At 64.1% G+C, this 9,724-nt stretch overlaps 1 protein-coding gene across 3 annotated transcripts; it reads left to right on the top strand.

Annotated features, from left to right (window-relative positions):
* Positions 1-177: 177 nt before the first annotated feature.
* KLC2 (kinesin light chain 2) lies at positions 178-9,260 on the top strand. Of its 3 annotated transcripts, none has more exons than XM_054697458.1 (16): positions 178-200; positions 1,015-1,289; positions 3,628-3,858; positions 3,992-4,061; positions 4,620-4,842; positions 5,450-5,537; positions 5,653-5,754; positions 5,851-6,024; positions 6,115-6,214; positions 6,775-6,824; positions 6,908-6,975; positions 7,293-7,401; positions 7,488-7,637; positions 7,715-7,839; positions 8,056-8,113; positions 8,402-9,260. In XM_054697458.1, exons 2-16 carry the CDS (start codon positions 1,062-1,064, stop codon positions 8,483-8,485), a joined length of 1,860 nt encoding a protein of 619 aa, XP_054553433.1. In that variant the 5' UTR covers positions 178-200; positions 1,015-1,061; the 3' UTR covers positions 8,486-9,260. The 3 variants fall into 3 exon arrangements, with proteins under 3 accessions (XP_054553433.1, XP_054553432.1, XP_037373427.1); XM_054697457.1 differs by lacking the exon at positions 178-200 and adding an exon at positions 246-346 and having other exon boundaries at positions 1,051-1,289; XM_037517530.2 differs by lacking the exon at positions 178-200 and adding an exon at positions 313-346.
* The last annotated feature ends 464 nt before the right edge of the window (positions 9,261-9,724 follow it).

The raw sequence follows: 9,724 nt of genomic DNA, 5'->3' as shown, positions 1-9,724 counted from the left end.
CGGAGAGCGCCCGGGCCCCGCCGCAGGTGCGCGGGGGCGGGGCGGGCACCTGAGCCCGCGACCCGGCCCCGCCCCTCGGGGCCCCGCCCACGCGCGGCCACGCCCCCGGCTGCCGGGCCCGGGGGAGCGCCGGAGGGGGAGCTCCTTTAAGGCGGCGAGCGGGCCGAGAGGAGCGTTTCGCCCCCTCCGACGCCGCTGAGGTAGCGGCTTTACCTTTAAGGCAGCGCGGGGACTGCTGGGAAGGCCGGCGGGATGGAGGCGGCGGGACGCGCGCTCGGCTGCGGGTCCGGGTGAAGCGGGGCGGAGCCGGCGCGGAGCGGGAGCCGGGCCCGAGCGGGAGGCGCAGGTCCGCGCGCGCTGAGCGGGCCGGGAGCGGCGCCGCCAGACCCAGCGGGGCGGGGGCTGCGGAGCGGCCTCGGGAGGGGTCGCCGTGGGCGCGGCCTGCGCGGGACCCGGCCGGCCCGCGGGGAGGGGGCGCGGCCCTGGCGGGGCGCGGGGGTCCCCGGGCTTCGCTCCGGTCTCCGGGGAAGCGTCGTCGCGGGCGCGGCCTGAGGGGCGGGAGGGAAGCTCGAGACAGCGCCTCGGCGGGGCGGGTGCCCGGGGTCGGCCTGCCGGGAGGAGGGTCTCCGAGGCCCGCCTGCCCCTGGGCGGGGGCCGCTGCGGGGCCTGGGGCCGCGTCCCCGGGGCCCGGGGCTGCCGCGCGGGAGCGAGCCGCCGCCACCTCCGTGGGGCCGCCCTCCGGCGCGCGCTGGCCAGTGTGGAGGAGTCCCCGGGGGACCCCGAGACTGGGCAGCCGGAGCCGGCCTAGCCAGTGGTCTGGGCCGGATCCGAGTCCAGCCGTACCGTCTGCACCGCATTGCGTCTCCCCGGCGAGACGGGCCGGGCGCGCCCCCTGTAGGCCGAGCGCGGGCACGGTGCGGACCGCCGCGGGGGACCCGGGCGCCCCGGGGACCTGGCGCGCGCGGGGATCGGAGGTGTTTACCTAATCCGGGGCGGACGGCGGTGTGGCCCCAGGCCCGGCACCCCCTGCCCGCCCCCTCGCCCTAACAGGAGGCACGGCCATGGCCACGATGGTGCTTCCCCGGGAGGAGAAGCTGAGCCAAGATGACATCGTGCTGGGCACCAAAGCTGTCATCCAAGGGCTGGAGACCCTGCGTGGGGAGCACCGTGCCCTGCTCGCTCCCCTGGTCACTCATGAAGCCAGCGATGCCGAACCCGGTTCCCAGGAGCGCTGCGTCCTCCTGCGGCGCTCTCTGGAGGCCATCGAGCTGGGGCTGGGGGAGGCCCAGGTAGGCTGGTCTGGGGTGCTGAAGTGGGAGGTCACGGGAGGAGTGGAGCCTTCCAGGGGGATCCTGGCAGTGTAGGAATCAGAGCAGGGAACTATCTGTCCCCTGAAACCCCTTGGTAGGCCCCTGGTAAATAAATAACTGTTGAAGAAATGAATGGGCTTTGGAGGCCCAGCTGTGCCATTGCCTCCCATGGGTGAGCCTGATCATCCTGCAGCCCCGCCTGAACTCAGCCCCGTTACTGGCTTCTCCGCTAGGTAGTAGACTGCAAATGTCATAGGAGAACAAAAAGGAAATCCTTAAGAGAAACCCCCATCAATTTTTTTTTTCCTCCAAATTCATTCTTTTAGTCATTCATTAGCAGGTGCATTATGAAGTGCCTTCTATGTGCCAGACAATGCATTAGATGGCAGGGATACCCTCCAACAAGGCAGACAAGATCCCTGCCCTAGTCCAGTAGGAAGAGAGAAAGAAACACACATGCATTTATTACAAATAGACAGAAGTTCTCTTTAAAAAAGAATAAGCTCTTGTGATAGTTTGTTTCACGAGGTCTTATCTATTGTTAGACAAGACTTGTGAACTAATGACATTTAAATCAAGGTCTGAAGGAAGGAGTGAACCTGCCTCCAGAAAGGCCTTGAGAGATTGCATGTGCAAAAGTCCTGAGGTAGAGAGATCTTGTCGTGGTGGGGCAGTGGGGGAAACTCTGTGATCATGGGGAAGGAGAGCAAAACAGAAGAGGTCTGTGCAGAAGGCCAGGGCCAGGTCATGTTGTGCCTCATCAGTGTGGATTTATTCTCAGGAAATTGGGGAGACCTTGGAGGCTGACTTGGGTTTTTAAAATTTCCTATGACTGAGATGTGGAGAATGAACTGTAGTGGGTCAGGCCAAGGTAAAAGCAGGCAGGAGTTCAAGTTCAACTGCTGGAGTTCAAGTGGTCAGTGGTGTCTTGGCCTACAGGGGTGGCCATGAGGGTGGAGAGGAGACCTTGAGCACTGGAGGTAGGTCCAGCAGGATGGCGCCCGGGAGGCGGGGGGAGGAGGGGGCAACTCCCAGGTTTGTGGTGTGAGCATGTTTGAGAGATGCGAGAACTGGATGGATCAGGAGTTCTGGTGTGGCTGTCTTAAGCTGGGGAGTCGGGGGGATATGCAGATGGACACACCAGGGGATAGTGGGGCATAGAAGGAGCTGGGCTGGGGGAGAGTCTTGGCCGCTTCCGATCTTGCTGAGACACTGACTGGCTGAGTCCCGGGCAGGTGGTATCATCTTGGTTTCCTTGTCTTTAAAATAGGGATCATGCCATCTGCTGCATCTACTTCCAGGCTGTTGAGGGATCATTATTTTATTTTATTTTTTTTTAAGGATAGTGTTGTGAGAACACCTGTCACTTAGGCATTGGCTAAGGTCCCAGGTCCCGGGCGCTCTGCAACGGCGACGCATTGGTCATTCACTCCACAGCTGTTTGGCTGTCAGGTGCAGAGATGAACATGTCCCCCTTCTGGGGTCCCCCTTCTGGTGTGCACAGCCACCCCCACGGATGGGGAATGGGGTGATCTGGCGGGGCAGGGGAAGGTGCCTATTTTCCTGGGGCCGAGGGCATAAGGGGGAAGAGGCCTCAGTGCAGAAAAGGCCCTGAGTGCAAAAGGTGGAGAAAGGGCAGAGCCTGTGCGAGGTCCCGAGGCAGGGAGAGCAGGAGCTTGGGACAGGAGTCAGGGGAGGGGTTGCTAAGGTCTCTGGATCTCCTTCCTGTTTCTGTGGTTCCCCAGATCACAGGGGGTTTGGGACACACACCCCTCCCCTCCCTGGGAACTGCAGAAGGCCGGGGACTGCCCTGGACCCTTGGCTAGTTTCTGGTGCCCTCAGCTGCATGATCAGGGCTCTTCGGGAAAGCGCCCATTTGGGGGGGGGGCAGTGTTATAGGGCGTGGCTGCGGGGACGTCATTGTAACCCCCAAGAGGGAAAGGAAGAGAAGCCCCAGTGCCGGGAAAGCACAGCACCCCACAGTCCCAGCAGCCCAGCAAGGGAGCAGCCCGTCATTGTGGAGATGTGCGGGGGCCCAGGAGAGGGCGGGCTTTCTCAAGGCCCGCGGAGCCAGGGTGGGAGCTCTGACCCTCGAAGGAAGTTGTTGGGGCTCCTCGGGCCTCTTGGGTTTGGGTCTTAGTCTGTGGTCTCTTGGACCCATGGGGGCCACTCCCTTGGCGAGAGCAGAGCTTTGAGGCCCCCAGCCTTGCGGCTCCTCAGGCATGCCCGGCCCAGCTCTTCACAGGAGCCCAGTGCTGGGGCCCCCAGGCCGAGGGGTGGACGGGGCTCTGGCCTTCACCCCGGCCGCCTGCCACAGGTGATCCTGGCGCTGTCGAGCCACCTGGGGGCCGTGGAGTCGGAGAAGCAGAAGCTGCGGGCTCAGGTGCGGCGCCTGGTGCAGGAGAACCAGTGGCTGCGGGAGGAGCTGGCAGGGACGCAGCAGAAGCTGCAGCGCAGCGAGCAGGCGGTGGCCCAGCTCGAGGAGGAGAAGCAGCACTTGCTGTTCATGAGCCAGATCCGCAAGCTGGATGAGGACACATCCCCCAACGTGAGCCCCTGCCGCCGCCGCCCCACCCAAAGGGGGCGCCCGGGAGCAGGGAGGGGGCAGCAGGAGCAGTTGGGGGGGAGGGGCGGCCACTCGACGTGTCCTTCCCTGATGCTCTGTCCTGTCTCTTCCCCAGGAGGAGAAGGGAGATGTCCCCAAAGACTCTCTGGATGACCTGTTCCCCAACGAGGAGGAGCAGAGCCCAGGTGTGGACGGGTAGCTGGGGGGGGCGGCAGGAAGGGCGGAGTGTCTGCCCCTCCTTTCCTGTCTGTCTTCTGACCGGAACGTCCAGCACGTTAGCGCTTAACTTAAAGGCAGGTTTTACCAGTTGCCTCTGCCCTCCCCCGCCCCAGCTCTCAGAGGGGCGAGCACCGCTGTCCGTCTGGGTCAAGTCCCTCTGGGCCCGTGGTTGCTCTGAGCATGAGTAGAGTTCCCGCCCCACCCCCAGCCTCCGAGGGAGAAAGAGGATGCCACGGGCCGTGCTGAGCCTGCTCGTGGGCCGTGGGGGCCACCGGAGCCTCGTTGTGCAATGAGGAGGCTGAGGTTCAGAGGCTGGCGGACTGGCTGGGGGACACACAGCTGGAAATATTTCAGGGCGCCTACCCGCTCTTTCTGTGGGGCGACTCTACAGCTGGGGAAACTGAGGTGGAATAGTTAGTGACTGACTTGGGACCTCATGTCGGGCAGGTCACAGGCGTGGCTGGCAGGGTCAGCGAGCCCCAGGCATCATCGGCCCATCTGACCTCTTGCCCTTGGCCTTGCAGCCCCCAGCCCTGGAGGAGGGGATGTAGCTGCCCAGCATGGGGGCTACGAAATCCCAGCCCGGCTCCGCACCCTGCACAACCTGGTGATCCAGTACGCCTCGCAGGGCCGCTACGAGGTAGCCGTGCCCCTGTGCAAGCAGGCCCTGGAGGACCTGGAGAAGACATCGGGCCATGACCACCCCGACGTGGCCACCATGCTGAACATCCTGGCGCTGGTCTACCGGTGAGGGCTCCTCCGACCCCCGGCCCTGGGCTCCCGGAGGCTCCCGCCTTGGCCACACGCCCTCAGTGCCGCTGTGCCCGGGGCGCGGCTGCATCAGGGAGTGAGGCGGAGAGAAAGGAGCTTGTGCCCAGAGGGGTCTGGCCCACATGGTGCCAAAGCGGTGCCTGGGCAGTGTGGGCCGGGGCTGTGGACATGAAGCAGCCTCAGTCCAGTGTGGGCAGCACATGAGGACTCCAGGTCCCCTGGGAGGCGGCACAACTCAGGCGCCAAGGCTTAAGGAGGGCCCTGCGGGAGAGATGCGCTTGCCCAGAACACGAGAGGGTGGGAGACGAGCAGCGTGAGCAGAGGCACTGGGGACTGGAGAACAAGGAGCACCGGGCATGAGGCGGTGGGGTCTGCTTGTACCCCGCCTCTGCATGCCTTAGTGGTTGTGAACTGCCCAGAGTCCCCCCAGCTCCTGGCAGGCAGGAGCTGGGCACATCTCCCCAGGCTCTGGGTCACACTGTTGTGCCAGTATAGATAAGCACGGTCCCCATGGGACTCTTGGGCCCCTAAGGGCAGGGCCTGGGCTGGAGGACTACCTCACCATCCTCCTGCCCGCCTACAGGGACCAGAACAAGTACAAGGAGGCTGCCCACCTGCTCAACGATGCCCTGGCCATCCGCGAGAAGACGCTGGGCAAGGACCATCCTGCTGTGAGTGAGGGCAGGCGTAAGTGGGGCTGCCCCTGGGTTAGTACCCAAGTTCCTCAGTCCCTGCCATCAGGGTCCCTGATCCTGGAACCTCCATCCTCTCCTCCGTCACCCCCAGGTGGCTGCAACACTGAACAACCTGGCGGTTCTGTATGGCAAGCGGGGCAAGTACAAGGAGGCCGAGCCCCTGTGCAAGCGGGCATTGGAGATCCGGGAGAAGGTAAGGCCTGGCAGGTGTGGGCAGGACAGGTGGATTGGGCAGGCAGGGGCCTAAGCTGGCTCTGAGCCCAACCCCTGGCCCGGGATCCCATTCCAGGTCCTGGGCAAGTTTCATCCAGATGTGGCAAAGCAGCTGAGCAACCTGGCCCTGCTGTGCCAGAACCAGGGCAAAGCTGAGGAAGTGGAATACTACTACCGGCGGGCGCTGGAGATCTACGCCACCCGCCTCGGGCCTGACGACCCCAACGTGGCCAAGACCAAGAACAACCTGGTGCCGTGGGCGGGGAGGGGTTGGGGAGGGCCGAGGCAGGGCAGGGAGGAAAGGAAGAGGACCTGCTCACCCCTGGGCCCGCCCCTCCAGGCCTCCTGCTACCTGAAGCAGGGCAAGTACCAGGATGCAGAGATCCTGTACAAGGAGATCCTCACGCGCGCGCACGAGAAGGAGTTTGGCTCTGTGAACGGTGAGCAGTGGCCGCGGGTGCCCCGGCTCGCCCAGTGCGGGCCCCTCGCTCCCCCGCAGCTGGGGCAGATGCCTCCCCAGCAGCTTCTTGGAGCAGGGACCGGCAGGTAGCCCAGCCTCACCTTTGGGTGCACATGTGAACGCACACACCTACCTCACAGCCACCTGGCCCTTCCACACCCTTCGATGCACGCGCGGCTGTAGTCTCTTCCCCTTCTCCACCAGACAGCTGCTCCCCCGGAGGGCCTACTCCAGTATCTCCTCTGGGTGGTCGCTTCCGGCCCCGATGCCTGTCATTTCCGGCTGAGTGTCAGGTGTGGGTGTGAGTTGTGCAGGGGTCCCCCCTCTCTGTGCCGTGGTCACCTCGGTTCCAGAGGAGGGTCAGTAGTAATGTTTTCAAAGGTCTGTTTTTTGTTCATTCATTTCCTCAACAAAGCCTCCCCATGGTCCTCCGTGGTCCACCCTGGTGCCCCGGAGCCCTGCCCCAGACCCCAGGCCTGTGTGCAGGTCCCACCAGGAGGGCCGTATGGTTGGCTGGTGACAGCCTTGTTTCTCCCCCAGGGGACAACAAGCCCATCTGGATGCACGCAGAGGAACGGGAGGAGAGCAAGGTAGCTCGGTGGGGCGGGGGCGCTGTCGGGGACGTGTGGGCCGAGGGCCTTCTCCCACCTCCGCTGACCGTTCTTTCCCCCAGGATAAGCGCCGGGACAGCACCCCCTACGGGGAATATGGCAGCTGGTACAAGGCCTGTAAAGTAGATAGGTGAGGACTGTGGGGCCGCAGCCAGGCTCAGCGCCCCGTATCACTTAACCCCTGGCCCCCCCAAAGCTCATCCTTCAAGGACTGAGTCTCAGGCTGCCTGTCCCGAGGCAGCTTCCCGCCCTAGGGCAGCCTGATTGTCCCTCAGTAGCATCACCCCGCCTGGGCAGTGGACCAGATCCCCAGCCCGGGGCCGCTCCCCAGGACAGGAGAGTCCAGGCGGCCGAGCACAGCACTTGACCCGGAGGAGGGGCTGGACACAGGATGGGCCCTGGGTCCTGGGGAACGCTAGGTTGAAGCTGACGTCGTCCCATCCACAGCCCCACAGTCAACACCACCCTGCGCAGCTTGGGGGCCCTGTACCGGCGCCAGGGCAAGCTGGAGGCCGCGCACACGCTGGAGGACTGTGCCAGCCGCAGCCGCAAGCAGGTGGGGCAGGCAGTGGGGTGCACAGAGGTTTGTGTGCTGTCCGTGTCTGGACCTAGGCTCTGCCTCATACTCCTGCCCTCCCTCAGGGCCTGGACCCTGCCAGCCAGACCAAGGTGGTGGAATTGCTGAAAGATGGCAGTGCTGGGCGGGGAGACCGCCGTGGCAGCCGTGAGGGGGCCGGGCCACGATCTGAGTCTGACTTGGAGGAAACAGGGCCTGCCGCTGAGTGGAGTGGGGTGAGTTTGGGGGTTGAGGGGGAGCCAGGAGGCTTTCAGCCAGCAGGGCTTAAGAGAGAAACCTGCCTGCCCCACAGGATGGCAGCGGCTCCCTGCGGCGCAGTGGCTCCTTTGGGAAGCTCCGAGATGCTCTAAGGCGCAGCAGCGAGATGCTGGTGAAAAAGCTGCAGGGTGGTGGCCCCCAGGAGCCCCCTAATCCCAGGTAAGCCCCTACTCCCAGTGAACCCCAATCCTGGGTGAGCCTTTCAAGATTCATCCCAACCGCAGAGGAGTCCCTGGCCTCTGAGGTGAACTTCCTCATCTCTCAAGTACCACTACCCACCAGATGTGCTCCCGCCTCTCGGCCTCTCCCCAGCCCCCATGCTGGAACCCCCAGTTCCATCACGAGCAAATAAATCCCTGTCATCTTTCCCCTTAGGATGAAGCGGGCCAGTTCCCTCAACTTCCTCAACAAGAGTGTGGAAGAGCCAGCCCAGGTATGGGTGGGCGGGTCAGGGCCAGGCCTCAGACCCCAGGTCTGCATGGCCAGAGTCACCCCAACTTGTCCTCCAGCATGTCTTCATCTGGCAATAGTGCCTGTCTCTGTCCCAGGCCTGGCTTTGGGCTGAACACTGGGGAGACAAATGAAGACATGCGACTGGCTGGGTGGGAGTGTCAGCACCCAGTTGTGGGCCTGGGCTCTGGCTGGTCGGATCCCTCTGGGGCCAGGGAAGCACAGCCCTGCAGCAGCATGAGGCTGAGCCACCCACCCCCTCTGCCCACAGGCTGGAGGGACAGGCCTCTCTGACAGCCGCACCCTCAGCTCCAGCTCCATGGACCTCTCCCGACGAAGCTCCCTGGTGGGCTAATCCTGAAGGCGCCACCAGCGCCAGAGCCTCCTCCCGCCACTCTCCCTACCCCAGCCCTGCGCTTGGGCCTGCTGCTTGCCCGCCTGTCTCTCCCAAGAACCCGTCTTTTCTGTTCAATCTCAGGGTAACCTCCTCCCTTGTCATTTCTGCCTGAGCCCTGGAGGCTGGGCCTGCCTGTTCCAGCTCTGCCCCTTATTTATTCCTTCCAGCAGGGCCCCCTCTTCCCTAGGTTCAGGGCCATGGGAGAGGCTAGCCCTGGTCTCCAAGGTAGACACTCAGTAGCCCCCCTCGCCACCCCCGCCCCCACCCCGGGCCAGGAACACGAAGCCCCCGCGTCCTCCAGCACCCCTGCCCTCGGCCCATCGCTTCTGTATATAGAGAAATAAGTTATTGGCCGCGCCCTCCCCTCAGTTCAAGGTGTACCTGCCTCACCCCGCCCTTCTCCAGTGGTACCGCCCAGGCCTTAATCACCCCCATTTCGCGTGGTGGTATCTCCCAGGCACCACCTTTCCGGGCGGCGCCTCCCCCAAGGGTCCCTGGGTCTTCTCGCGTCCCTCCTGGCCTCCGAGGGGCACCCCGCCCCACCATCACCCCTCGGCGCCGGGCCTGTGCACTGCCCGCCCCCAGGCTCGGCCGGGCGCTGCGCCTCCCACGCCTGCTGCTTCGCGAGGGGCGGGGACGGCCGTGCCGGATGGGCCGCCCCACTTCTGGGGGAGGGGGTGTCAGGCGGTCGCTCTCTATTTTCAAATGTTGCTGTAGAAATAAAGACGGTTTGAATCTGAGCCAGGCGTGTTTGGGGCAGAGGCCGAGGGCTCGGCGTCTCCAGGCTGGGGCGGGGTCGGGAGGTCGGCGCGCGGGGTGCGCGGGAGCCCAGACACCCCGCCCCGTCCCGGGATGGTTAGGGGACCCCCCCGGGTTCAATTTTTTTACTAACAACTTCGACCTCTGAGATGGTAAGGCCGTGGGCTTGCGGTGAGCTCTGCCCCGACCAAGCGGCTTGACCTTGAGGGAGTTGTCGCTGCTTCATCTTTAAAACGTGGGTGATGACACCGTTCCGGGCTGTGACACGAGCACGCGAAGAGCCCTGCATAAATTGACTTTACTAATGCTCACAACTTCTGGAGGTGGGAGGGGAGGGGTGACGGCCTCTGTCAGACAGATGTGAAACGTGTCAACTTCAAATTGAGCTTCCAACGCCGGGACGCCTTCGCACCCGGGAACGCAGTCCTCACGCCCAGG

The sequence above is a fragment of the Talpa occidentalis genome, unplaced genomic scaffold (assembly GCF_014898055.3).
Source record: "Talpa occidentalis isolate TD23 unplaced genomic scaffold, MPIMG_talOcc4v2.1 talOcc4.17, whole genome shotgun sequence".
Taxonomy (NCBI): Eukaryota; Metazoa; Chordata; class Mammalia; order Eulipotyphla; family Talpidae; genus Talpa; species Talpa occidentalis.
The sequence above is the reverse complement of the archived record's forward strand: the minus strand, read 5'-3'. Positions and strand labels throughout refer to the sequence as shown.